The 27002-nt window shown below is 38.7% G+C and overlaps 1 protein-coding gene across 6 annotated transcripts in view; it reads right to left on the bottom strand.

Annotated features, from left to right (window-relative positions):
• Positions 1-27002, bottom strand: part of FAM172A (family with sequence similarity 172 member A) — a 272515-nt gene that overhangs the window by 65600 nt on the left and 179913 nt on the right. For all 6 annotated transcript variants that reach the window (XM_048292989.1, XM_048292988.1, XM_048292986.1 and 3 more), the window contains 2 exons: positions 8148-8264; positions 5006-5090 (listed from right to left, as the gene is read on the bottom strand). In XM_048292989.1, the coding sequence (XP_048148946.1) occupies positions 5006-5090; positions 8148-8264 (202 nt within the window). The remainder of the gene's footprint in view (positions 1-5005; positions 5091-8147; positions 8265-27002) is intronic.

The following is a 27002-nucleotide window of genomic DNA, read 5'->3' as shown; positions in this document are numbered from 1 at the left end:
ACCTGGATATGAATTACCATTATCATGATTTCTTTACTGACAGGTAATACGTCCTATGGAAGGCTGGACATAGCCTTGGACTACTTGGTCCAGGTGGCCTGGCCTGAGCAAGATAATCTTGATGACCTCCAGAGGTCCTTTCCCACCTCAACCATTCTGTCCAGTCTTTTTTTCCCCTTCTATTTATTTATCTGTAAAAACCCCCCAAACCTGCAGTACTCTGTTAGAAATTATATTAATGATATTTTTAAAATTCAAATTTAAAAAAAAAAAGCTGTGGTTGGCTTACCTAAATGTAATTAAATGCTTGATATATAATACAGAGTTCAAGCTTGATGTTTGGTACTAGGAAATACTATCTGAAGACTCACTCAAGAGCACCACCAGCACACATCATACCTGTCCCCCAAAATTAAGTTTGTTTTTCTTCTACCAGCCACTTTATTCAGCTGTATGAATTAATTCTTGCACTTTTTCTCTTATTAGATAGACATATTCAAGTCTAGGCTGTTCTGTGAATAGAACTTTTCTTGATTACTGTCAGTGTTTCATTCCATTGTTTGTCTTTTAATGTTATAATTTCCTTATTTCATAATGTTTTAACTACATTGGCTGCAACTGTTAACAGAATAACTAGTGATTTTGGGGGCCAACTAGGAAGGCTTTAAAAAGATTTGATTAGGCAATTCATTTTACTAATGTTACAACATCTTCACTTGATTACTTTAAATGAGTGTTGGTGCATATCCACTTTGGCAAAATACTGCAAAGTTTAATCTTCTCTCCTAAATAACAAGCTTTCACTGGCAGAAACACATGGGCTAAGGAATACAAACAGGATTGAGGAAAACAAAGGCCATGTTTACCCGACAAAATTTACCACAATACCTATCCTTGGGTGAAGTTCAGGCCACTGCCCTGAAATCAAAGTGATTTAATTCCTGAACAGCATCACAGATGAATGCAGATCCATGGATCTGCTTTTCCCATGCCTACTTTCAGCTATTCCTCCCCAGTAGTTGCTCCAGTAGGATGACTTCCCAAGGGCTTCTGAACTCCCTGCTCCAGAACTAGGAGAAATGTTGTAAGGTCTCAGAGACACAGCATGAACTACAACTACTGTTAGCAGTAATGCAGTGCAACCTGTCATTAAAACATCTATTCCACTGTCTGCGTCAAATTCCAAGTGTTGTCCAGTCTCCTAACCAGTAATACTCCCACCCTTACTCCATTTTATGTGACAATCTTCAATGTACAGACTGCTTTATAGTCTTCATCTTTCTCCATCCTACATTTTCTTATGTCTTAGATGGGAGATGGATCCATCTCCTCTGAGACAGATGTATTTTCGTTTGATTCCATTAGGAAGGTAGGTTAAGACTAAGACAGAAGATAACCTCAAGTCTAACAGAGGATCTTAACTAGGGCTGAAAGTGAAGAGAGTAGGAGATAGGAGTCTTAGAAGTTCCAACCCCCCTGTCATGGGAGTTTGAGCAAACTTCCAGTAGACCAGGTTGCTCAAAGCCCCATTCAAGTTGGTTTTGAACACTTGCAGGGATGGGGCATCCACAACTTCTCTGGGCAACCTGTGCCAGTGCCTCACCATCCTCACAGGGAAGAGTTTCTTTCCTGTCTTTTCTAATCTAAAACTGCCCTCTCTCAGTTTGAAGCCATTCCCCTGTTGTCCTGTCACTTCATGCCCTTGTCAAAAGCCCCTCACCAGCTCTCTTGTAGCACCTTTAAATATTAGAAGGTGCTCCAAGGGCCCCCAGCAGTCTCTTCTCCAGGCCGAACAACTCTTTCACTCTAATCTTCATGGGAGATGTCCTCCACCCCTCTGAGCATCTTCGTGGCTCCTCTGGACTTGGTCCAGTGGGACTACATCTATCTTGCGCTGAGCACCCCAGAGCTGGATGCAGTCAGGCACATGAGGTCTCACCAAAGCAGAGCAGAGGGGCAGAACCAATCACCTTGACCTGCTGGTCATGCTTTTGATGCAGCCCAGGATACGGTTGTCTTTCTGGGCTGGAAGTGCACACTGTTGCTTCATGTTGAGTTTTTTGTCAACCAACAACTGCATATCATTCTTCTCAGAGCTGCTGCCAATTGACTGCCTGCACAGCTGGTATTTGTGCTTGGGATTGCCCTGACTCATGTGCAGGACTTGCACTTGGCCTTGTGGAACTTTATGGGATCCATGTGTCTTCTGCAGGCCCATCTCTCAAAATCCCTCCGGGCGACATCCCTTCCTTCTAGCATGCCAGCTGCAGCACACAGCTTGATGTTGCTGACAAACATGCTGAGGGTGCCTTCAATCTCACTGTCCATGTCACCAACAAGATGCCAGAAGATATTAAACTATGACACCAGCATGCACCAAATCCTTGAGATGTGGATGAAAGACCATGAAGGTGGGACCCACAAAGTACCTCTCGCCAAAAGAACAGACAATGGATTTATTATGGCTTGCTTTTTCTGTATTGTTGTTCTCAGGCTTTCAACATTTATAATTATATGACTATTTAATAATAATTATTAAAGTGTATTCATTCCTTTTTGTAATCAAGTAAGACATGAATCAGTCATGGCAAACATTTTAATTACTTCATAATTCTTCAATCAAAAGCTTTAACAACTTTATCTGGAAAAACACAAGTAATTTTTTCAGTTTGATGGTCATTTATTTTGTCTCTAGTGATTTTAAGGGAAAAGCAAGAGACTCTGAGATAATCTGCAGTAGGAACTGCCTGTAGTATTGCCTGTAAAACCCAGTAGGATTGCCTGTAAAACCCAGTATACTGAATGGTCGAATATCAGACCCTTTTTGGAAAAGCTGGCTCAAGAGATGTGACCATAAGGCAGTTATTTCTGAACTTATTTTCAGTGCAAACAGAGATAAAAGATGGGCTTCCAAGCATAGAAGTGAATCTTTCTACAGCAAAAGGTTTATTTGAAAAGATCTGTCACTGTTCTGATTGCTCTCATTGTCATTCATTGAAATACCAAGGGCAGTGCTGCCAGGATTTGAGTGTGGGCTCTTTCAGTACCGCAATTCTCAAGAAAAGAGTGAAATAAAATCTCTCACATTAAACAATAATGCTTCTACATCTAGTAACATTTAATAAATTTATTACATATTACCCCAATGTAGGTTTATACTGTTGCTCATATAAAGACTCTGTATGAATTATTCACTTGGTTCTCTGTACATCTTTTACAGTTGTTCATATACAAAACGATTACAAGAAATGTAGGCAAAAACATGTGAGCAAACTGATAATTCAGGAGCAGTCACATAAAGTTATACTATTTTAAACTACATTTATATTACAAAGAATTAGCCTGCAAATAGTTGTCTTACATTAAATCATTATAAAAAAATCTCTGTTGAGAACTTCTAAAACATTAGTGATCTTAATTCATCTCAATGTATGCACTAAATACAAATACGCTACTTTTACTGACTGAAATCCTACCCAATTTAAATTAATTCTTCTACCACTTCTGTGCACCTTGGAAATTCATTAAGTGGTGCAGAAACATTAAGGCCACTGTAACCCATCTTCAACAGAAACGTAAAATCACGACTTATTATTTACAGCTCTAATGAAGCATCAGTCTTCTTTTTAAGTAACACTTAAGATTTCTTTTATATAATACCTTTTAGATTATTTACATTAGATGAATACAAAGAAAGAGGGGAGATGCTCTGATGTCAGTGTTTGCCAGTGTACAATAAATACTGACCAGTTGCTATCCAAGCCCTAATTTACCAGACTAAAATGACCTCTACATGTAGTCTTTCACAATAGCAACAGACACATCAGAGATTGGAAGTTAATCCTATTTTAAAGAATTCCACTCCTGAAAACAATATTTTTCTTTTAAACTGCGGTAATCTCCCCTAAAAGAGCATAAAGTTGCTAAATGGATGTTGAATCTATGAAAATTTCAGTAATATATAATTTTCCAAAGCACCAAAGAGCAGTGTCAATTCTATACAGAGCTGAGGATCTGCATGGTGAGATCCCAAACCATAGCAGAAATGTAATTAAAGTCTCTTGTTGTGAGCTCTCAAAAAAAAAGACCTACATTTTCCAAACCTTAAAAATATCTTGTAGTAAACTCAGTTTCATCTGCAAGGCTAGGTCTCACTAACAACCTCACAAATGCAGACAGATATGAAACTAACTTGTCAACCAAACAACTGCATCCCACAGAGCAAGGTCAAATATTGTTTCAGCTTTTAAATCAATATTGTATAGGCTGTGTCTTCCTTTGAACTTGGTTTTACATTCTACAGAAATATGCTACCTATGGCTTATAGGAAACCTGATAATCAAGCATGAAAGTTCAGTAACTGCTCTATGTATTTTAGATTACTTTTCTGCAGAGATTGGAGATTTTCCTTTTACATTGATAACTACATCTATTTTCTGGAATTATCACACATTTAATGAAAGTCTCTGTGTTATTTCATGTGCTTCTTGTGATTGTGATTCATTAATGAAAAACATAGCTTTTTAAAAAAGCAACAGAAAACTCACATCAACATTATTGGATGCTGCAAATAATTTGCTTTGTAAGCTACACTTCTGCTGAACAGCATTCAGGAAAGTGTCTCATTTATTGTAACCATAACTTTCATTATGTACTTCTTTAAAACCTTGTTGCCTACATAGAGTTAGATATTTATTCAAGGCTCAATGATAAATTTCCCAGTTCTTGTTATCACTATTATTTTTCTTAGACTCCTACATATAATGTCATCAATTACTTAAACAGAAAGGAAGACTAGAAAAATTCAAGCAACAAGTAGACAAGAGAACTTAAATCCCACACAAAGCAAAAAAAAAAAAGATTAAGAGTGGGCTGCATAAAATAGCAGCAGTCATATGCTGTCAGCCAGATCTTGCTGTAGAAGGGTTAAAATGCATTTTAAAATTAACAAGCTGCTTCTGGGCATAAACATGTACACTGGCTTACTGCAAACAAATGGATGTACCTGCAGAGACACGAGGACAGTCTGGCAGCATGGACTCCACGGATGTGTCCAGGGGCTCGGAGCTGGACACCCAGTTACAGCAGTTCTGTAAGAGCAGGTAGGCAATTCTTGGGATAAGCCAAAAACTCAGAGCAAAAATAAACACCGGTGTTGCAAGTAAGGACAATGATCACATCAAAATACTCAAACTAATTTACATAGCAGTCCCCATAGTGACTAGACAGTACCCTACACTAACTTACACTTACTGACGATGAAATACTGTTGTTTCACACTAAGTAAGTAGAGTAAGACCATAATTCAGGAGATTTGTAATGTTCTGAATTAGCATGTCTTTTAAGAGCTTTGAGAGCCAGTGGACTTGAGTAGGTGTTTGGACCAACAAGTGGCTAAACTACCCACTACACATTTTCAGCTTTTCCTAGTTGGTGTTGATATAACACTCAGCCTGCTCATTTGCTAACATAACAAAATCAGAATTTTTCAGGGTGTTTTGAGAGTACACTGTGGAAAGAATGTCTAAAAGCCATCAAGATAGCAGATTAATATTCAAGTAATTGGAAATATAGCTGAGATGAAGGTGCATGAACATTAAAAAAAAGGCAAATACTGGTCTCTGGGGAGTTATATTCAGGAGGCCTTTACACTTACCTTTCATTCCTGAACCTTTGAGTAGGATGAATTTACCATGAATTTCCTAAATGTTTTGCTACAAATGCTATCTATTCAGAGTAGTCTATAAACTGAAGTATTAGATAATATGATTTTAATAAAATATGCTATAACTACACCAAATTTACTGAATTGAAGATTTAATTATAAAGCACAACTACATTTTTAATAAGATTACCAGCTGAACAACAAGATTTACATTGCTTGCTCTATTAAAAATCTGAATTTTTCCTTTCTGAAAACCTGATTAACTCCATTAAGGGGAAGAGGCAAAAAAACCACAGAACTTTTTGAAAAGACCCAATCAATTTTCATACAGATTTCTAAAAAAATCATGCCATCAGTCATGATAGTAAAAATGGACAACTTCTCTTTCTGGTAAACAGCATGTATTGTGTATTTGTAGATGCTTGCTGCCCTAGTTGTGTACCATGGAGTCCGTCCTCACTGTGGAAAGATCCTTGACTGGTAGATCAAGTATCTTATTGTATTTCCTTAATTCATTCTGTCTGGAAGAAGATGTCAGCTGTGTTGCAGTGAGGAGAGAATTTCAAAGGCTTCAGTCCCCACCAATAAAGGGCGAGGAATGGCTTTTGAATAGATTTGTCAAGGCAACCCTACTGTTCTGGGACCAGGGAGAGCAGGGACAACATAAAGGAAGGGTTGCTGTATGAGATTAGAAAGTGAAGTTCACAAAGCATGGCAGATTTTTGTAAGAAACAGTAGATCAATGAAACTATTGAACTCAATGGAAAAAGAAAAAAACAAACACACTATCCAGTAATATATTTAGTAAAAAACTGTTAAAATGGAAGTATTTCACAAAGGTTTTAAGGTTTGAAGTAGTAAAGCATTATAATTTTATGATTTGCATGTGTAATTTTAATTAACAGCTGAATGTGAAATTGCAAGTGTAAGGTGGTAGAAATTACAAAAGAAGTAGAATTTTTATGAAGTATTACAATCATTTGAAATAAGTAAAATTAATATTAACTACTGATAGAACACTACATCAGAGAGCTGGAGATAATACAGAAGATTAGCACACAATTAACTAGCTTTTATATACAATGTGACACTTGCCTGTAAGAAATAAGTATTCTCGAAAGCAGTGTCAAGATATGTAAATGGATGATTTGTTTTATCATTCATCACAGCTCCTAATAAATTCAAAAATCATGACTTCTATAGGTACTAAAAATAGGCCACCAGTGATACAGGAGAGATAGCTCTGATGAAGAATTACTTTATTTTAACAATTCATTCTTTCAATGACAGCAATTAGCCCTACAGACAGGCAGCGATTAGGTGTATATTTTAATTAATATTCATTTTACCACTAGCCTTAAACCTGATTAAAGTAAGAGATATCCAGGTGATATGCTAGTCTTAATACCACTCAGCCACATTTCACATATGTAAAATTCTTCTTTCTTATAGGAGATTTTTAATGCTAATGTAAGTTATGACACTCCATCCACTTTTTAGGCCATTAATCATTTAACTTATTCTTTAACATCTACTTTTGCAAATGAAATTAAAGGTAATGCACTTTTCTTATTCAGACTAAATGCTTAAAGAAAAATGGAGTTGTCAGATTCAAATTACAGGATTTAAAATTTCAGTTTTACTACATAACACATATTTTAAGGTTTTGATTTCCCTTAAAGAAAATGGGGATTTCTCTGACAGAGCCTGTAGGGGTTAGCATTCTTTATATTTTTAACACTTAAGTCAGAGCTGTCAGGCTGCATCCCAGGTGATCCTCTATTCCCATCAGTCGCGGCCTATAAAACTTTAAGGTTAAGTCAGGAATAGGCACTCTTTACACAAAGTTTCACTAAATCCATGAGAAAAAGTCAAGTCTAACAGAAAGCTCAGGATGTGACTAGTTTAAATTCACTCTGTGCAGCTATGCTTTAGTGTTCTGCCATGGGAATGCACAAAACACAGAGATGAGCCTGATCTGGTGAGGATGAGACTCATGAACAGTAGCTTAGTTGGTATCACTCTAAAAATACGAGTTTTAAAATCTCAGCAGCCCCATCCCTGAGTATAAGAGCTTCCAAGTGCTACAGGAGTAAATACATACCAAAAAGCTGCTGAGAGAAAGGTTATTTTGCCAGTTCTGAAAATCATCAAACTGAGTCATGAAGAGCTTAAAGGGGAGTTTCCACCATTGCCAGGTCAAACCAGTACCACAGAGTGCACCCAGGACTTTGCTCCAGGTATCAGGCACTGCATGGCCTGCCTAGTCATGTCTCTAATTTTGCTGTGAAGAAACACTGGACTTGGTGCTTCTTATTTTGACTGCTAACTTGGAAATGGCTTTAACCTTGGTTATTTTAGTGGCTGGTATGAATACACAATTTCCACTGTCCCGTAATATGCTGTCTTTCACACTCAGACATGTTTACTCAGCCACATACAGATGTATATACTCAAATTCTTTAAAAAAACATGGCCTTACCTCTCTCATCCACTCTCGAATAGTTTTGCCAACTTCTTGATGCCACACATTGTGAACAGAGTCTGTCAACGCCACGGCAGTTACCCTATTCTTCACTTCTGCCTCTCGTTGAATCATCTGTTAAAAAAATATTGTATTTACATTAATTCCTTTTATTGAATAGAGTCTGCTTAGTCAGAGATAACGATCTTAAATTTAAAACGAAACAGCAATACAGATTCAATACTTGACTTCACTTGTTTTAAAGTTTATACAATTCCTAACGGGTCCAGAAAAACAGAAACACCTATTATTTTTGATAAAAAATAATAATACTAACTTTTAACTGACTGAACTATTCAGTCTTATTATTTTCCATGTGGCTTGACAATTCTAGGATTAAAGGTATCATAGTGAAAAAATGGAAGATTCCCTGAGGACACCTTTTACAAGCTTCTCCAAGTTCCTATTTCAGTTCTTCAGGGAAGCTGGTACCTGTGGTTCACTGTAAGGTTCTCATGACTATCATCTACTAATTTCCAGTAGATTGCTGTAGTTTTTCTGATGTACAATCTCACTTTGACTTGTATGGGTTTTTTTCTTTTTCTATCCAATTTAGCTATCTTGCATGCTCACCATGGTCCCAAAATTCTTCTCTCTTCTCTCTTATTCATATGCTTACTCAGCTAACACCAAAGCCTCTCAACATTTTTAGGATATTAAAGAGCCTCTGTTGTTGCAAATGACAGTATGACTAAATAATATCAGTTCTAAAACAAATTAAATGATTGCTGCAAATAACACAAGCGAGCTGACAAAGATGCTGTGGAATTCAGCACTGCTATGCAAGATAAAAGGTACTGGGAAGAACAGTTTTATATCAAAGAGAGACAAAAAGGTTTTAATCTCCTGACATGAGTGATCCTAATTTGTAGCACTGGATCAAAGAAAGCATAATAAATTATACTTATAAAACCCGAATTTCACAACTGGTGTCATTATCACTGTGTATGCTGCAATAAAGTTAATAGTTTTTTTAAGCTTCCCTTTGTATAAATGTAACACATATCACATTTCTAAAATCAGGCATTCCTTCTTCATGCTCTATTAACTGCTTATCAGACAGGCTGCACCTCTGAACCCACTGTTCCATGTCCTTGCCATAAGAATGACTCCAAAACCCTACCAAAAAAAAAGTTTTTTGAAAGGGACAGTATCTAAAAACAAGACCTGTCAGCCACACACACCTAACTCACTTTAAACCCTGCTGTACATTGAATAAGTTTTTGAAACACACCATATGTACTAATATTCCTGTTCCTGTGCAGTGCATTCTAGCACTCATTCAGCTGCACTGTCTTCCACAAAACACTGTGATTAAACAGGCAAAGGTGCAAAAATACCACTGTCCTTGAAGCCCACATACCTACGAATTATTCAGAGTTATTACACGCTGGGTGAAGTTTAAAATCATCACCAGCTCAGGGTATTCCAGCATGACTTCCTCCATGAAGGGCTGGTATTCAGAAGCACTTCTAATGACCAGCAAAGATAAAAAATATGCTCTGCTTTGGAAAAGCAGTTTTTTCTCAAGCTGCTGTGTCCCATGTTTCTGTTTCGAAAACTAGCCACCCAGTTCATCTTAGAACATCACCTTTTTCTTCAAATCACAAGAAAATACAAAGGTGCAGCTCCCTTTTTCCTTTCCAGACCTAGCTCAGGTTTGCTATTCTCAATTTCCCTATGCACATGTAAGAACTGGCAGCTATTGATCACCATCTCTTTCTACTCTTTCTTCATATGGTACATGCAGTCCTTGCTTTTCAGATCATGTATGATATATAGGAAATAATATGCAATACCCAACATGCTCCTGGTGCTTGCCATTCAGCTTTGTGGATGCCTGCAGAATTGTATTCTCTTCACAAAGATCAGCAAAGAGACTGAGGCTGACAATGTGATGTTTTTTGATAACTCAGCCACAGTGCTAGGGTTAGGATAAGGTCTCATGGATGCAGCAGCAAAGAGGGATCAAAAGGATTAACTGAGCTTCACTCACATATTTCTTAACATCCAGCCCAGGAGAAAAAAGTTTTGGTAGGCATCCATTCCCTTCTGAGCCAACTTAGAAAGAAATAGACAAAAACAATACATCAAGTGGGGAAAGGATCAAAGGTATAACCTTCCCTTAAACAAGAAGTCTAACGTGTCCATGTTTCAGTGACACAGAAATGACACCGCAGAGCATGTCAAACTGAGGACACTTTTGCTTGTATCAGAGCAGCTGAAGTTCCTTGCTACAATGGGACATCCACTGATAATATTAATCAAGGAGAACAGATCCAGGTTAAGCTTAAGCAGCAGACCCTCTTATCAGGGTTGATAATTTACCCTGCAAGAAGATACATGAAGTCTGTGTGGTTTTGGGCACAGATGCTTCAATACTCAGTAAATGCTTCAGATTCAATGGATTGATAGGTCACAGAACATACTCATCTCTTCTAAAACCGGTTTTGAATTAAGATAAATTTTAAAAATGAAATGCGTGGAATAAAATTGTAAAGACAAAGTAGATTGACTTTAAACAAGCATCCAGCTACCACTCAAATCTGATGCAACTTGGAAGTTGTTCTAAATTCCATGGGAAAGATACTATGGGATGTATGATTTACATTTGCCAGGACTACTTGCTTTATTCCATGTAGCCTGCAGAGTCTTTCGAGGTGGACACATTAAAACTGAAGATATTTAATAGACCACAGTCTACTAAAAATACTAAAAATTAGATATTTTTCTTCAGAATAATGATTTTTTTTACTGAAGCAAACAAAGGCCTAAGGATTTTGTCTGAAGTTCATTTATGCCTTATACTCCTTGTACATCAGTAAATTCCACAGACAGAAAGTTCTCACAGCCTAGAAATTACTTATTTTCCTGCTCAGTGTCCATTTAAAAATCTTAAATTATTCTTAGCTGAATAGATTTTGCAGGAAGACATCTCTCTGTGAACCTCATCATTGGATGGCTCACCCTCCCCTTACTCCTTCTTCCAATAATTCATTTACAACCAGAAGTAGGTAAACTGGCACTTCTCTGTTCTCATTCTCATGTATTACTGTATCACTCACTATTCTGGGTCCTCTAGACTTTCCCAATAATCTTCTCTCTTTAGGCATTTCCATTTTGTCTTTTTTCTTGTGTTCCTTCTTTGTAGTAATAGAAAAGTTTGATTTTGTAGCTTACTAACCATATACCAACACTATATATTTGATTCCCTTAGAATGACAAGTTGTAGACCAGTTTTCCTTGCAAAAAGTTAGAAAGCATCCTTTTGAAAGTCCTCTTTATCCTAGTGGTTGAAAATTTGTTCCTTCACTTTGGAAGGGAAAATGTCTATTATCTATTTGCAGAAGTATTCAGCTCTAACAGTTACATTAGCAAGAAGTTGAAACTCCCAAAAATGCATTCCTTAAGTTCATACATAATAATGACTCATTTATTGCTCAACTTAATAAGTATTCTACTGCCAATCTATCTGCAAGTTTATAGTATACAGTTATCATAACATTGTAATGCAAAAAGGTTGATGCCTGTGTTATCTGTAGCATGTGTAAATAAAACATAGCTTCACACATATAATAGATATGCAGTATATTTAGCATGCATATATAGTTAGAATAGATGATAAAATGTGCCTTTGGTATATATTTTATAGCATAATACTCCCGTCAAATTGAAGCCTCAGAGTGTTAGAAGAGGACTCAAAGGTCTGATCCTGCAAACATGAAAGTCCATGAAAGTGCCCGTTAGACTTTAGGTAAATGGCCTGTGGGAGTAAATCCCTGAAACACTGAGTCCATACCCTTTATACCTATTCCAACATTTAAAACAGGTAAAAATTGAAACTTCTGAGAAAAGTTAAAGTTAAAATATTATTTTATTTTTTACAGGCTTTTATTTTTGCAGGTTCATATAATTAAATCAACAACCATGACTTCATATTTAGGGAATATTTACTCTTCTGAGTTGTTTGTAATTAGGAATGAGGAAAAATGAATTAAAAACACATCCAAATTTTAATTTCTCTTGAAGTTTTGAAATAAACCTTTCAGCTACTTTCTTCATCTTCCATTGCAATTCAGTTGTTGACAACAAGCATTTGACTTGGAGCAACATAATTTTGATGCAAGTCCTCCATTGTATCCAGTTGCATCATACTTACGGGTTTGAGACCCATAAGACATTTGGCATCTTCAAGCAGAATTCTTTCCAGAGGAAACAATTGGAAGTCCCTGTCCAAAAGTCCTCACTGGTTTCCAGAAGTGGAATGAATTTGCAGTAGAAATTCTGGTGGATCAAAACAGCATCAGTTGGACACTGAAATATTTGTAAAAGCAATGGTAGATGAGAGAAGAAATCACATGATAGGAATAGTGTGCAAGAGGGCAATTTTTACTTTCGTCTGGAAAGGCGTGTAGATTCCCTTTTGGTAACTTCATATGCTCTCCTTGTAATTGGCTTGTTACAAGTCTACAGAAAACCAACATCTTCTTCAACCATCATTTCACTCAGTCTCATACAAACCAAGTAACTGGTCTGTCTGCCTGGCAGCACTTGAGCCTCTCTTCAGTTATGAAAAACTCCTCCAGGAAATATGGAATTCTGTATTCTGTAGTGCAAGTTTGTTGGTCTGGCATTTGTAAGACCTTTCACTGCTTCCTGAACAAAAATCCTGAATTTCTGAAATACTCTCAATTTTCAGCACATCTTAAAATGGAATTAGATCCCCAAAATAAAATATCATAAAATATTATTCATTAGAAATTAGAATTACTGGGCAACTATGTTCAAACAGCACAAAGCAAATATAATAAACAATCCAAAGTTCTACCAGTTCTCATTTTCTATTAGCAACAACAATAAACTTCCCTAAATGAATTTGCAGATGTGGTAAAATCCCTAATTGCAGCAGACAAAGCCTCTGATACATATCAGTTTTTAAATGGCAAAAGAAAATACCTTCAAAGATACAATTAGAGAATGACCATAGTACTTTCTGATATTTTGGTCAAAGATCCATTGGATGTTACACCTATAACTGTGATCCTTTTCTACAGCAATAAATCACACTGCAACAGTAATAATAATGCACAAACATATTAGAACAGATTGCTTTACAGCATCTGGAGTCTAGGACTTGTCAAAGTTCACAGTGTAAACCAATTTCTCTTGCAGAACCTCTACTCAAAATTTCCCCCTTACATTGGGGCTGTAAGTTCATAAAATCAATCATGATTAGAAAAACATTTTAATAAAAAATATCTCAAGGTTTAAAAAGTCATCTCCCTTACACATAGCTCAGTAAAAAACCCCAACAACTACAAAAACCTTGTACGCAGAATTTTGCTGGTATATTTTTGAACGTTGCAAACAAATTCACAGTTCTCTTGTATAAAAGCCTCAGGCTTTAGCTTTATTAAAACTTTAAACTTTAAACTATATAATGCAATTGTCCTGTTCTCTTGACCCTAGTGTGTCACAACAGGGAGCTTAAGAGAGAAAAGTCTTTGAGGACCTATAATAACGAGGGGAACACCAACTTCCCAAACACAGGTGGTTTAGGTGTGGCAGGGCTGTGGTTAGGAATGCTGGCTTGCCTCACTTACAAACCTCCCAGCAATTTGTCTAGCATAAACGAAACACAGCAGTTCAACAGAAAGCCCATCGCATAACATAAATTGCTATGGTACCATGGGGATAAAAATCTTTGAATTGCCCACAGCAGACCAATCCAAAACAAGCTGGTGGCAGGGACATCCTCCACTGTCTGGTGCACAAAATGTTGGCATTCTGCAGATAACTTCCTTGCAGACGAAAAATGGACATTAGACAAGAGGGTTTGGTGAAGCTCTCTCCCATGAGAAATTCAACCAAACCAACAGAAACTAATCCCTTTTTTACTACACCATTTCAGCAATGAAGGTTGCCGAGATACTTGCCTTTGCACTACTGCAAGAACTGCAGTGATGGTCAGAAAAGAGGTTTGGAGCAGCTGAGTCTACCTGGAGTCAGACAGCTGGGACTCCCTCCTAACAGCTGGAGTCTGCTGTCCCAAGATTGGAGATTCGAACTGGGGAAATCTCATTGGCATGAAAATCAGGTTTTGAAGGGTCAACAGCTTCCATCCATCTCCTATCCAGGTACAGAATGTGAAGCCTGATCAATGTAAGTGTTAATGTTCCTATGTTGCTGAGAGTAGCAGCTAGCTGTTGGCTTGTGTCTAATATATGACATAAAAAACAGTCTGGTCTTATAAAAATGGAGCTCCACAAGGGTCAGCTTAAGCTGCCAGAAAGTGTCCAACATTACTATGTGCAGTACTTGGCACAAGTAACACTGAGGGGCATCTGATACTCAGGCTAGTTTGTTAAAACATAGTTTGGGTATGTACACTGCAAATAAATGAGCCCCAGGAAAATCACACTTGCAAAATCACATAGTTCATTAAACTATTTCATTTTGTACTCACAGTTAATTTGGATTTGGGTAATGCAAGACAGTGTGAGCATGTGATCACACCAAAACTCCGGCACAGCAGATCCTTTTCTGCTCTGGCTTTACCACTCACCTGTGTAAGCAGGATCCTCTAAATAGGGATGCAGGAGGTTTTCTGGCAGGAGGCTGTATCAGCTCTCCAAATGACATGAACTCAGCCAGCAAGACCATTCCTCTATTACTATAGCGAGGCAAAACCTGCCCTGGCGATTTTGTTAACAAAGTTATTTTGGCTGTGATGGTCAAGGGTTTTTCCACTCTTTGCCAGTAAAACCTTATTGGCTGCAGGTCACAGCTTTACTTTCTCTTGGTTTATCTGGATTTCTGAAGCAGTGAACAGCTATGTGAGTACCATGCCTAGTTTGAAATTAAATAATAAAGTAAAATCTAAAAAAAAAAAAAAAAAAAAAAAATTACCATTGAAGAAATTAAATTGAAATAAAATATAAAAGAAATTAAATCCAAAGCAAACCCAATCACAACACAAGAAACCCCAAATTTTTGTTAAGTGCTAACAGGAGCCATCTAGACCCATGGCTGAAAGCTTGAGGTGCTGTAGTACTAAGAAAAGTCAAGTTCTAGATGGAGTAGGAAACAGAAATGTCTCTGCTTGAAACTGGGAATGTCCTCAGCCTCCGACCCCAGGCTTGCCATCCTGGGCTCAGCTTTCACAAGGACTTTCACAATTCTAATCAGCTCTGGGCATGGCCAAACCACAAGCTAATAATTTTGAACATGTCCTTGTGTAAATGCAGGTTGGGTGCCAGACTTTCAGCCTGATCTTGCAGCCATTAGAGACAGTTACAGGCATTTAAGAGCAGCAGTGCACAGCTGACCCCCAGCAGTGTTGCCCAGCTGACATTTCATCAGAGGTGCCCCATCAAAGTGCGGTGCCAAACTCTGCCTGAGACTATCAGCGAGGAAATAGCACTAAGTTTTCAAACTCCACTAGTTTTCTTGCTGTTGACAGAAGTTGTGGGAAGCTCCATTTCAGGGAGGAGCAGGGTCTTGGGATGCAGATGACTGAGTTATGATGACTCCTTCAGTTGCCACATGTCAGACTCTCTGCAGTAGCTCACAGCTTGTATGGGCTCCACTGAAGGGCAGCAGATAGAAGCCGGACTGTTGATGCTGCTAACAACCTCAGCCATCTGGTCCACCCATCTGAAGGATGTGACTGCTCCAAGGCAGAGACAGTTGTCTGCTTCCCAGTCTGGCTCCACACTGCCACTCTTTTCAGCCCCAAGGCTTTGAGCCTGGTCAATGTCTTCGTGATTATTACTTTGGCTGATTTCAGATTGATTAGGAGCAAGGCTGAACAGAAATAAATCCTTTGTACATAAGAAAAAAGTTCTTCCTAAGGTACTTGCTTGAGCTGAACATCTTCTACGTTACAGTGGACCAGCTTTGCTCTATCTAAAAACCCAGTATGCATATAAAATGGATGAATAAAACTAGTTGTTTAGTCTCAGCCTATCTTGTTGGGCTCCTCTTTTGCATTATGGGGATGAAAACATCTAAAATACAGCTAAAAGCCTTGAGCCAGAATAAGTAGGTTCTTGGAATTTTTCTTACTCAGATAAAGTTAAATAAAATACAGTTATCTTAAATCTTTGAGATGAAAAATTAGTTGAAATAAATAGCTCCTGAAAATCAGTGTGTAACACAACTAATAATAAACAAGGCTTGAAAATGAAATTATACAAGGAGTTGGAGTTTTGTTTTGATATTATACCATTACAAAGGTAATGGTTTATATCTAATGAAAAACATGGCCTGGAGTAAGTTATGGCAGTTATTTTCTCATGTTTCAATAAATGTGTAAATCCAGAACTCAGCGTACAAGTGAACAATCATATTAGTGAAATGAATGTGAAACAATCAAGTAAATAATTGTTTTTACATGTTAAGTATCAAATACAGCAGAGTAAAATGGCATTACTTCTTCATTGCCTCTGTTTGAATGGTACATGGAAAACTTTCATTACAGTTTTATGGAAATCTCATGCTGGTGCATTTTTCAAGGAAATAATCGGGTTCCTTGTATTTAATTTTATACCTAGAGAAAGAGAGAGACATCAAGAAGGGCAAATCCTCCACAGATTTCTAGATGTTGGCTGTGTCTGAACAAGGACTGGTCATTTATTTAGGAAGTTGCCCTGGTTTTATCATACATGCACACAAACATATCAACCTATATATTAACTTTTACTAGGAAGCCAGACTTAAAAAAACACCCCAACCAAACAGAAAATGAGAAGAACTGAATGTTAAGCTCAGCACCTCACAGGTGGATGTTGGGGTCCCTCCCCTGCCATGGAGCCCTGGGAGAGGGGCCCTGAGGGCACAGACACGGGGTTTCCTGCCCCTGCTCAGCCTCGTTCCCATTGGTTGGTTTGTGTTCCCTGCGCGGGCAGAAGGACCCTTGGTCCCGTGACTGGAACAGTTCCTCAGCAGAGCCCCGGCCATGCGGCTGGAGAAATAAACATCTCTCTGAAACAGCTATCAAGAATCTGTCTGTCCATATATATTTCCTTTCCACGGGACTCCTGGTTTGATATATGCGTGTTGCAGTATCCCCACTGCAACAGGTGGACATGAAGTCTGACATCCTTGTTATTTAGACATAGCTGGATTTCCACTTCAGCCAAAGGATAAGACAACACTCACTCTTCCTGTCCTTTGAAGCCTCAGCTTCGACTTTTTTAACCTCTGAGTAACTTCAGAAGGGAAAAGGTTCTCCACAGGTAAGGTCTCTGAAGCAAGAGGGTATATAAACTGAAACTTCTGAGGTCACACAAACTTTTGGAGGTAACTCTCTTTGTGGTTAGGGAATGACAAATCATGCTTTGTTATTGCAGGCAGCAGCCAAAAGAGAGGAGCAGCAGCTTCCCTTTCTTTCCCACTAAAATGCTGCAGCCATTTACATGCTCCTTCACCAAAAAATTATGTGCATGTGTGGCAGAAACCCAAATTACACAAAGCAGACCACAATATCCTAGAATCATAGAATGGTTTGGGTTGGAAGGGACCTTAGACATCATCTAGTTTCAACCCCAATACATGACTGACATCTTCAAAGTCTGAAAAAACAGTAAAGCAGGAGAAATGCTGGATAATTTTTTTATCAGCCCTCTTTATCAGTCATTGGACATTCCATCAGATATCCAACAACAAGGTTTTCCACCCACTCATGAGATGGGAAAGTAGCAGCAAGGCTAACAAGTCTCCTTGGAGAGACTTCATACGCTGAAGGGCTTTGTGACGCAAAGGATCATACAAAGGCTCATACAAAAGGTCATACAAAGGATGTATAACAACCTAAAATACAGTTTTACATAATATAAAAAACTAATGAAAGAAATTATTCAGAAAAAGGTCTTCCAATTCAGAGTACAGAACAGACTCATAATTAAACGCCTGGTCCATGTCCTCTGCCAGTAGCCATCAGGCATAGCTTCACTGGTAAAGGAAGCTCAGGCTCTCCACCCTTCAAAGACATTGGGCATGGACCTGCTGTCCATCACATCTGGAGAGCCATGGCACTGCAGCAACATACAACTTCCACCTCAGCAACTCGGGACTTAGAAACATGGTGGGTGTCTTGGATGCTGTGTCACTGCCATGAAGTATTTCTGTGTTCCTCCTCCTGGCCTGCTCAGTAATCCTGCACCAACCTGGTCATCAGCTTGCTCACATAACTTACTTGTTAGTAGTGCTCCAAGAAAATGATGTGTACTATGCTCTGCATTGCCCCCAGCATAAGCCTGCTCATTAAACACCACAAATCACCCTCCAGTACTGATGACATTGCTCAGAGAAGTGATGCCCGGTAGAGATGAGTCAACAAAAGAAAAAGGACTACCACTTCTTAGCACTTAGCTGTGCCTAAGTGTGAGGACAATGGATGCTGCACAAAAGCACCAAATATTCCCAGGTGCCCATGTAGGAAGGTACTCATTTATCACACACAGTCCTTCTTTGGTAAAATAACCTAAACTCTTGTACTCACAAGCCTCAAAGAGGAACTGGCTTATTAAGTATGATGCATGTTTACTTTCAAGATTGTTAGGAAGTGGAAAAGTCCTCCTGAAAATTTTGTACTGGACTCTGGCTCTGGTGGTTGCACTCAGGTAGTCAGACTTTCCTGGAGGTATCAGCCAGGCCACACTGGTTGGGTCCTGAAATCAGGCTACACCAGTGGGCAAGCTGGACAGCACTGAGCAACCCTCCCCTCCCAATGCAGGACAAGACAGCAGGCAGAGCTGCAACACTGAATGTCTGGTCCACAGCTTTGTCAGCTTTTGTCCCGTGACCACGAGAGCTCATCAGGATGCCACAGGACCATGAAGATCAGCCACCCCTGCTCTAAAGTAAAAGCAATGTCTGCTGAGCTTTCTGCACACACTCTCCATAGTTTCTGGCCAGCGTACTCTGAAAAAAGCTTGCTGCAGATTTAATTACTTGCCTGTCTTTGTAAGCTAAGGGCTCATAATTTTCAACTTAGGAAGTCCCACATCAAGAAAAGATTTCAGAGATATGGAAAGCAAAAGATTTCACAGAGTGAAATCTACATATTCAGGCCATCTCAATAAAAATTTCAAATGTTAAAATCATTGGATAAGGTAGAAAGTCAGTCCCTTTTTCTCACAGCATTTCATGTCTGCTTTTTATTATACATCTACCGAATGATAACCTCCTTGAAAGAGAACCATTTTCCTTTTGTTTGGTCCTGAACACACAGTTGGAAGTTTAAGCATATAGCACACAGAGAAGCATTCCCGTATGCTGTTTGCCTAATTTTAAAATAAATTAAATAGAATATACATAATAGCCATTTAGTTAGATCAAAAGCAGCTGGAGCCACCCCTGGTGTTTATTTCCAAACCATTATACATCACTAGCAAGATACTCCCCATGACCCTCTGATCTCATAAGGTTCATAAACAACACTAAACCAGAAAGCAACTGCAAGCTTTATTTCTGCTCCTTTTCCTTGAAAGTCCTCTTCAGTACAGGAACACACCAGGATAAGTTTGCATTTCTTTATTTCACTACCAGCACCACCACCACCTCAGCTTATGCAGGCAGAGTGGGGTCTGATGAGTGACCCACTACCATAAGCAATGTGGCTTATCACACAACTGGTTGAAAGTCATCATGTAACTGGACCAAATACAGTTCACAGCTCCCATCTCTGGGAGCTTCAATATCCATGTCTGTCCTCTTATAAAGACGACATCACACTCACATCTCTAGTACTTAAATAAGTAAGTCCATTCATCAGTCACAGCAACTTGAAGGCTTCTGCACACATTGTGGGGGGGTTGTACCAACAGAGGGCATCAGTTCTTAACTTTAGAGACATCACATTCAATATATCGGTATGCACTCATGGCTTTATAAGAGTCCTTTTCAACTTCACAAGAAGCATCACTACAGCAGGAGAAACACTTTGCTGTGAGGTTTTCTCAGTTTAACCAAATTATTTTCTAAACTAATGACTAAACTCACAACCGCCTTGAAATACAGGCAAACCTCACTCTGCTGAACCATCATGAGACCTGCCCACTTCTAACACCCCCTGACCTAACCACCAGAACAAGACCTGTTCCTTTCCCTGTCGAAAGGGAGCAAAGTTGTGCAGCCAGTGTTTTCAGATTATTTCCCTCCCCCTTCCCCCACCTTTGTGTGAACTTCTGAAATGAATGGCTTTGGCTTTGGCTTACAAACCTGGGCTCCTGGACCAAACAGCCCCATGAAACTGGCAGGGTTTTTTGCCCACACCACTTGTGTTGCTAAACTTAGATCCCAATCCTCCCCCTTCCCTCTGGCAAATGGGGCCAGAGATGCAGGTGCAGGTAAGCTTGAGCCCAACATTATGAGCAGCCCACAAAACACCCTGGTGCTAGGACATGGAGACACATGGCTTCTGGAGTAGCTGGGATAGCCTGTGTTTTCTGGTGGGACATCATACCAGTTGCTCCAAGTCCACAGACATCTGAGACATCTGATATAGGAGAGAATGTTGTGTTTCGGATCATAAATACATTGTCTGGGATTTTCTTTTTCTGCAACTGCTGAAGTTTCCAGAGGGGATGACATTGCATTGCAGGCCAGCTAGCTTGGCTGTTGAAAGCCAAGTGTGAAAACAGTGGCAGTAAATCCCACCCAAGCCATTCTTGCAAAACATGGGTATGAACATGTGTTTTGGTACACAGATTTCATCAGCACTCTTCCGGCTTAGGTTTTCAATGTGAAGCTATAAGCATGTTAGGCAGATCACTCCCAACATCTGAGGATGTGTTCTTGGGAGAGCAAAGACCTGTGCTGGCCCTGTGCTAAATGTGCATTCCACTTGCTGGTACCACCAAGCTTTGCTTGGCATGCACAGGTATTTAAATTTTTCCACGTTGAGGTGTTATGAACAAACTCCGAAGTTTATGTGAGTTATGAGGGAGGTGGCTTATGTGATTCATTTGATTCAATTAGACTTGTATTGATGAAATATCATTTAGGTTTGATGAAATACCTAGTTCTGTGCAAAAAAATCTACTGCAAAAATCTGCTGCATCATATGTGTGGCTTGCCTGCTGTCTCAAAAAAATTACTTCAGCTGGTTTTAAGGAAAAATTCATACTTTTATAATGGGTTGTGTGCCTCCCTATGGACATAAACACACGTCTAAACTGTCACAGTGATTTCTACAGAAATGTACATATAGCAGAGAGTTCTCATTTCAGGTTCATATATTAATGAACTGGAAATTACATTCCCTTTATAGCAACTGTCCTCTAGCTTTCTCCTACCTTAAGGAAAATAGCACTTCAAAATCCTGACACGAGTCAAGTCTATAAGCCCATTATTCAACTACCACATAGTAAGCACCAGTAAGAGGCAACACTAGAAAACATACACTTGCAAGTGTATGTCTTTTCAGTCACTGGAAGTTTTCTGTTTTCCCTTGTTTTCAATTTATAAACCTATTCCAGCATTTATCTGAGCACACCATAGTGGTCTAAGTCACATATAGCAGAGAACCCACTGAAGTTGCAGTCTCACAGCTTCCACGACATTACTGCAGCATTAAAACCATTGATAAAAATGTTTTCACACTCTACCTGTCAAAATCAATTTTACTATAATAAGTATGATATTTCTTCTAAAATGAACAAATTTAGTAATTTTCTTTTACTTCTCCTTCTTTTTTCAATTACTATTTTATCTATTCTAGTCTCATATGAAAGTAGATTGGAATGATACCATGTGGCTCAAATTAAGACACATCAGTCCTACTCTTAAGCAAGCTGGTAACAACATTTTATGAAGCAATGCTAGTGGAAAGTGATGGTGGCAGCTGTAGCCCAGAGCAGCTGTTACAGTGCAAATTCAGCTGCACTGCTCCGCTAACTTATTAAAATTATTCTGAAATATAAACCCACTAAACCCTTCAATGCATGAGCAGATCATTTATTCCTGCTTAAAGGGTTTGAGTTGAGACTCCCAAAGCAATGGCTAGGAGTGATTTTCACCAGGCATTGGATATAGATCATTCATGAATTGCACAAAGGCTACTGAAAAGCCATCAGATGGGAACAGCTTTTGGTCACTACTAAACAGGGGGCAGATTTGAACCAGTGACCTAGAAGTGAAAGACTTTGTAATCTGATTACCAATCCCTTGAGCCATCCCATCCCTCCCCTTTTCTTTTTTACTGATAAGAGAAAAGGAGTCTTATTACCTAAGCAACTTTTGTAGCCTGTTAGCAATGCAAAAGCTTTCATTTAGTGCTTGAAAAGGGAAGTCTCATGGGCACGCTTATTAGCCCATCTCAAGCACAAGCTCTGTATTATTTTTCCCTATTAATTTCAAAATAAACGTATTGGTATAAAAGCATAGCACAATGCTTTTTTTTTGATAATGATTTATAGTAAAGTTCTTGCTGATTAAAATAGGTGCTGATGAGAGGTTTTTACATAGCTGTGGAGTCAACAGATCCCTTACTAGCAAAGGAAGAGCTAACATGCTCCTTTTGTCAGCAAATACTCCAAAGAATATAGACACATTACTGAAGTATGGTGCGTATAAGCATCTAAATCATTTGTTTCTCATACATAAATCATACAACCACAATGATGTGTTTTCTCACTCAGAAGCAGGAAGGTTTGGTACATGCTATAGTTTGATTGTCAAACAGTATTTTAATGAACAAACAGGATCTTCCGAGTATGCCAAGACCCATTTGTATCACCTTTAGGACACGGTGAAGCTATTGTTTCTCCTTTTCTTCCCCAGTTCTTTTCTCAAGACCCCCAAGAAGAAATCCGGGAGACCTTTTCTGTCAGTTTCCTACCTCCTTCTTTTTCCAGACACTGTGGCCTGCACATTACCAATGCTTCTTTGGTTGGAGGTAATAAACAATTAGCTACACCACAGTGGTGTGGTGTTCGTGTTTTTCTTTGCTGTACTACACTCAGTTATTGTCTCAAAAATTAATGCAAGTGTATCAGGATCTGAAATTAACTTTTCATAGCCATAAGCAAAATCCTTCTAGGAGTGGGAAAATCCTATCAAAGCAGTTCTGTCATCTCACTGCTTATAGACCATTAGTACACACAAAATAAGCCTTCAAATTACCATTTGGTGAATGCAAAGAGAGATGCTCTCTTGTTGATTAAACATATTTTTTATTTCTTTTTGCTTATGAACTGATAAAGCAAAACTAGGTGATGCTCGCTCTTCTTAAATGACAGATCTATTACTAAACATTGGGTTGGCGACCAGACCGTCCAAGACTACTACATGATCATATGTAGTATGTTTACAAGAAACATGCTACAATGTCCTCTGGAATGGTGCAGTAACTTCCAGGAGGATTTTTCAGAAATGCATATACTAATTTCAGAAATGCATAATCTCACTGTTTAAAAAGATATTGCTCAGAACTAGAGGGGTTCAAAACCACCTTAACATTTCCAAGCACTTATGTGGGACTAAAATACAATACTTACAATTCACTCTGCACAAAACATAACCTATTATTATACTGGCTTGCTTTTTAAAGGTGATGAGTTCTGGCTAGAACAGTATTTTAGAAGTTTATTAAAAAATTACATATCCTTTTTAAGACAATCAGTACGTTTCGAACATCTTAAATCTAGAACTTAGATGTGGAAAAACCTTTAGTTACACCAAGCAGCCATCACCTTGACTAACAGGTAATTTCCAGCAATCAGGCAATCCAGCTGCTAACTCCACACAATTATTAACACTTGGTGTGAGAACATTTACACACTCACATTTACACAAAGTCAACAACCAGAAAGAAGTATTCAGGCTAAATACCAGGGAGACATAACACAAAAAAGATTTCATATAGGGCACTACCCCAATATGCAGCTCTATCCCACTGCTTAGCAATGAACAGCGCTTTAAACTATAGGACTTCATTTCTTGAACTTGAGTGTTGGAATTTCATAGGAAAGAAAATTTCCCAACCTGGCCAGCACACAGCACTCCTTACAATGCTCTGCCAATTCCAGAGGACAAGGGCAAGCTAACAGCAGTGCTTGGCGTCTTAACACTGAGCTTGGTTGTTATTGATTTGACATCTAAACTTCGTATTAACTTTCTGATGTTTCTGAAATGATGCCTGGTTTTATTAGCTTGATTAATCTGATTATTCCACTTCTTTCATAATTTCCATCCAAAATAAATGAACGCATAAATGGAAGAAACATTTGAACTTGGAGCAGCAATTCAGGTGATTTAGTGTTCTGTAATTGAGAAACATTTTTCCAAGGGTAATGTAAATGATACATGTTTTACACATACCAAAGATGGGCCCTTTAAATTTCCTATTCTCATCCTCTTATCTTTCTCTTGACCTTTGCTGAAATAAATCACCCTAACTTGTCAAGACTCTCCCTAACGCATTTCTAACACTGTGCATCTCACTTTCTGGCTGGAAGCACAGCTGGCAAGGGATCTAAACCCCATCGCTGGGCAAATTCAGCCTTCTGGCTTTGCCAAGAATAACATTTCAAGTTGGTTTTTTTTATAAAATTGTTACTGTATGGGACAATTGATTCTGCATTTATTTGCAAGTGCTGATGACTCCATCCATGACATTAACACAAGGCTAAAAGCAAAACAACAACGAATTAAACAGCCTAGACTTTCTTAATAAGAATTGAATTGTTAATTAAAGTAAGATTACGGAATTCAGCCTAATTCTGCTTGCTGTCCCAGAAGGAAGCTGCAACCGAGGACAAGCAGTGCCCTCTAGTGTCACCGGCTGCCGAGACCCCCCCCGCCCACCCCCCCGCAGCATCACGGGGACTGCCTGCGGGAGAGGGAGCATCGCCCTCCCCTGCATAGTGATGCGGGCTGTGTGCGGGTGCAGGACATCGCACAGGGATGCTGCTGCACGGCGCCCCGCACTTCTGCACAGCGGCACACATGCATCCACCGGCGCACTTACTTATTAACCTGTGCCCATGGGTATGCACACGTATGCACGCACACATGCACATGCACCGAGCCTGGCATGTTCAAGGCATCTTTAATGTTTCAGGCAGCTCAGCAAAAAAGATATTTCAGGGTAAAATAGCAGGCCATGCATGAAAATGGGTGTCAAAAAGCTCGGCAGAATCACACCCTCTGAAGATATCTAACAGGAACTGCTGAATACACAATACGGGCAGCATGGGCTGAATGGCTAAACTGAAGTGGCCAGAACATAGCCATAAGGCTTTGAATCCATCAGAAATTATAATTAAACCTGTGTTTTGACATCTTCCCCCCCTTTTTTGTTAATTGAAGGTTAAAACTATTTAGACTTTTTTATGGTCCAGTATCAACAATTTTCTAAGATAACTTTTATGCCTTCTAGCAAATTACCTCCAACTTCACTCTTTGGATATAAAAATCGTCTCCCAGCACTCTCAAAAATTTCTCTCTGATAGGAAAATTTTACAAAACCTCAGTAGGTGTTTTATTTAAGCTGAAATTACAATGGAGTCAATGTTTGGTTTGTTTAATTTTTCATTTTACTGCATAAACATTTCACAAAGAGAGAAAGCTATCTGTTCATCTTGTGAATGATGGTATGCGTCATATGTTCATTAGTATTCTCATCATCCATAAAGCATAGGCAATAAAATAAGGAAACAAAGACAAAAGGTATAGAAGAACAATACAGGACAGTACCAGTTATAGGCTCACAGAAAAAAACCTCAAACATATAAAAAGATCTATATGAGGGGTCAAATAAGCCACTCTTCTAATAGTATAAAAAAAAAATTTTAAAAATTGCAGCCTGTCAGTTACCCAATTTCATTTGCATAAAATGTGCAAGTGACTATTTATAAATATATTCAGATCACAAGATGTTTGTACTGTTTTCCCACCTAAAGCATTAGTAGATATTTATTCCAATCCTTGCATTTTAGAAAGCAAGGTACACAATTAGGTTTTTACAAAAAAATTACAACACACATTATAAATTGACTCCTGTTTAATTTGAAGGCAGCAAATATTTATTAGTTCAAGAGACAAATGCTTGGAAACACAAGGTTCAGAATGACAGTATGTATTCAGATATCTTAAAAAACCATTAGGGCAAAATTGCTGATAAAACTTTATTGTGTAAGATTCATTAAAATCTCTAAGTGGAATATACAAATTTAGGTGTAATATCAAAATTTGGAAGGTTTTGTTTGGAAGATTCTAGCAGTAATTTAGCATTCTGAAAAAGTTAGCAATAGCAACTAAAATAATTCAACGGCGTTTTACAGAAGATGCTGCATCTATGGCTATTATCAATAAATATCTTTTTAGGAGGTGGTGCTACCACCTGGCAAGCCCATCCCAAACCCCAGCATGGTTCACCTCAGCATGAAACAGTTGGGGAGGCAGAAGGCAAAAGCACAATTAGATATAACAGATGTTAAGAAAATTTGTATTATTTTCCCGCCATACACAAAGACGCTAACAGCTATTTTAAGGAACAGAAGGAAAGATGAGGTTGCCTGCCATAGCACACTTCACCCCTTGTGCCTGAGGATGCCAACGTACTGCAGAAAATGTGATAGGAGGTTACACTTTAGACTGGCCGGCAGAAGTTAATTTTGCAGAAAAAAGCAGCTGTTATTTACCCAGAGCACAAGCCACATGCAGCTCGCTTGAGGACAGGGAGCAAATGCACAAGGCGCAGCCCCGCACAGGCATCTGCGTGGCGTGAATGACACCAGCAAAAGAAAAGAGAAGCCCAAAGACTGACATCTCCTCAGTATTACTCATTATCTTTGCACTGCAAGG

Source organism: Corvus hawaiiensis, chromosome Z (assembly GCF_020740725.1).
Source record: "Corvus hawaiiensis isolate bCorHaw1 chromosome Z, bCorHaw1.pri.cur, whole genome shotgun sequence".
In the NCBI taxonomy this organism is placed as follows: domain Eukaryota; kingdom Metazoa; phylum Chordata; class Aves; order Passeriformes; family Corvidae; genus Corvus; species Corvus hawaiiensis.
Note: the sequence above shows the minus strand (reverse complement) of the source record. Positions and strands in the feature narration are given on the sequence as shown.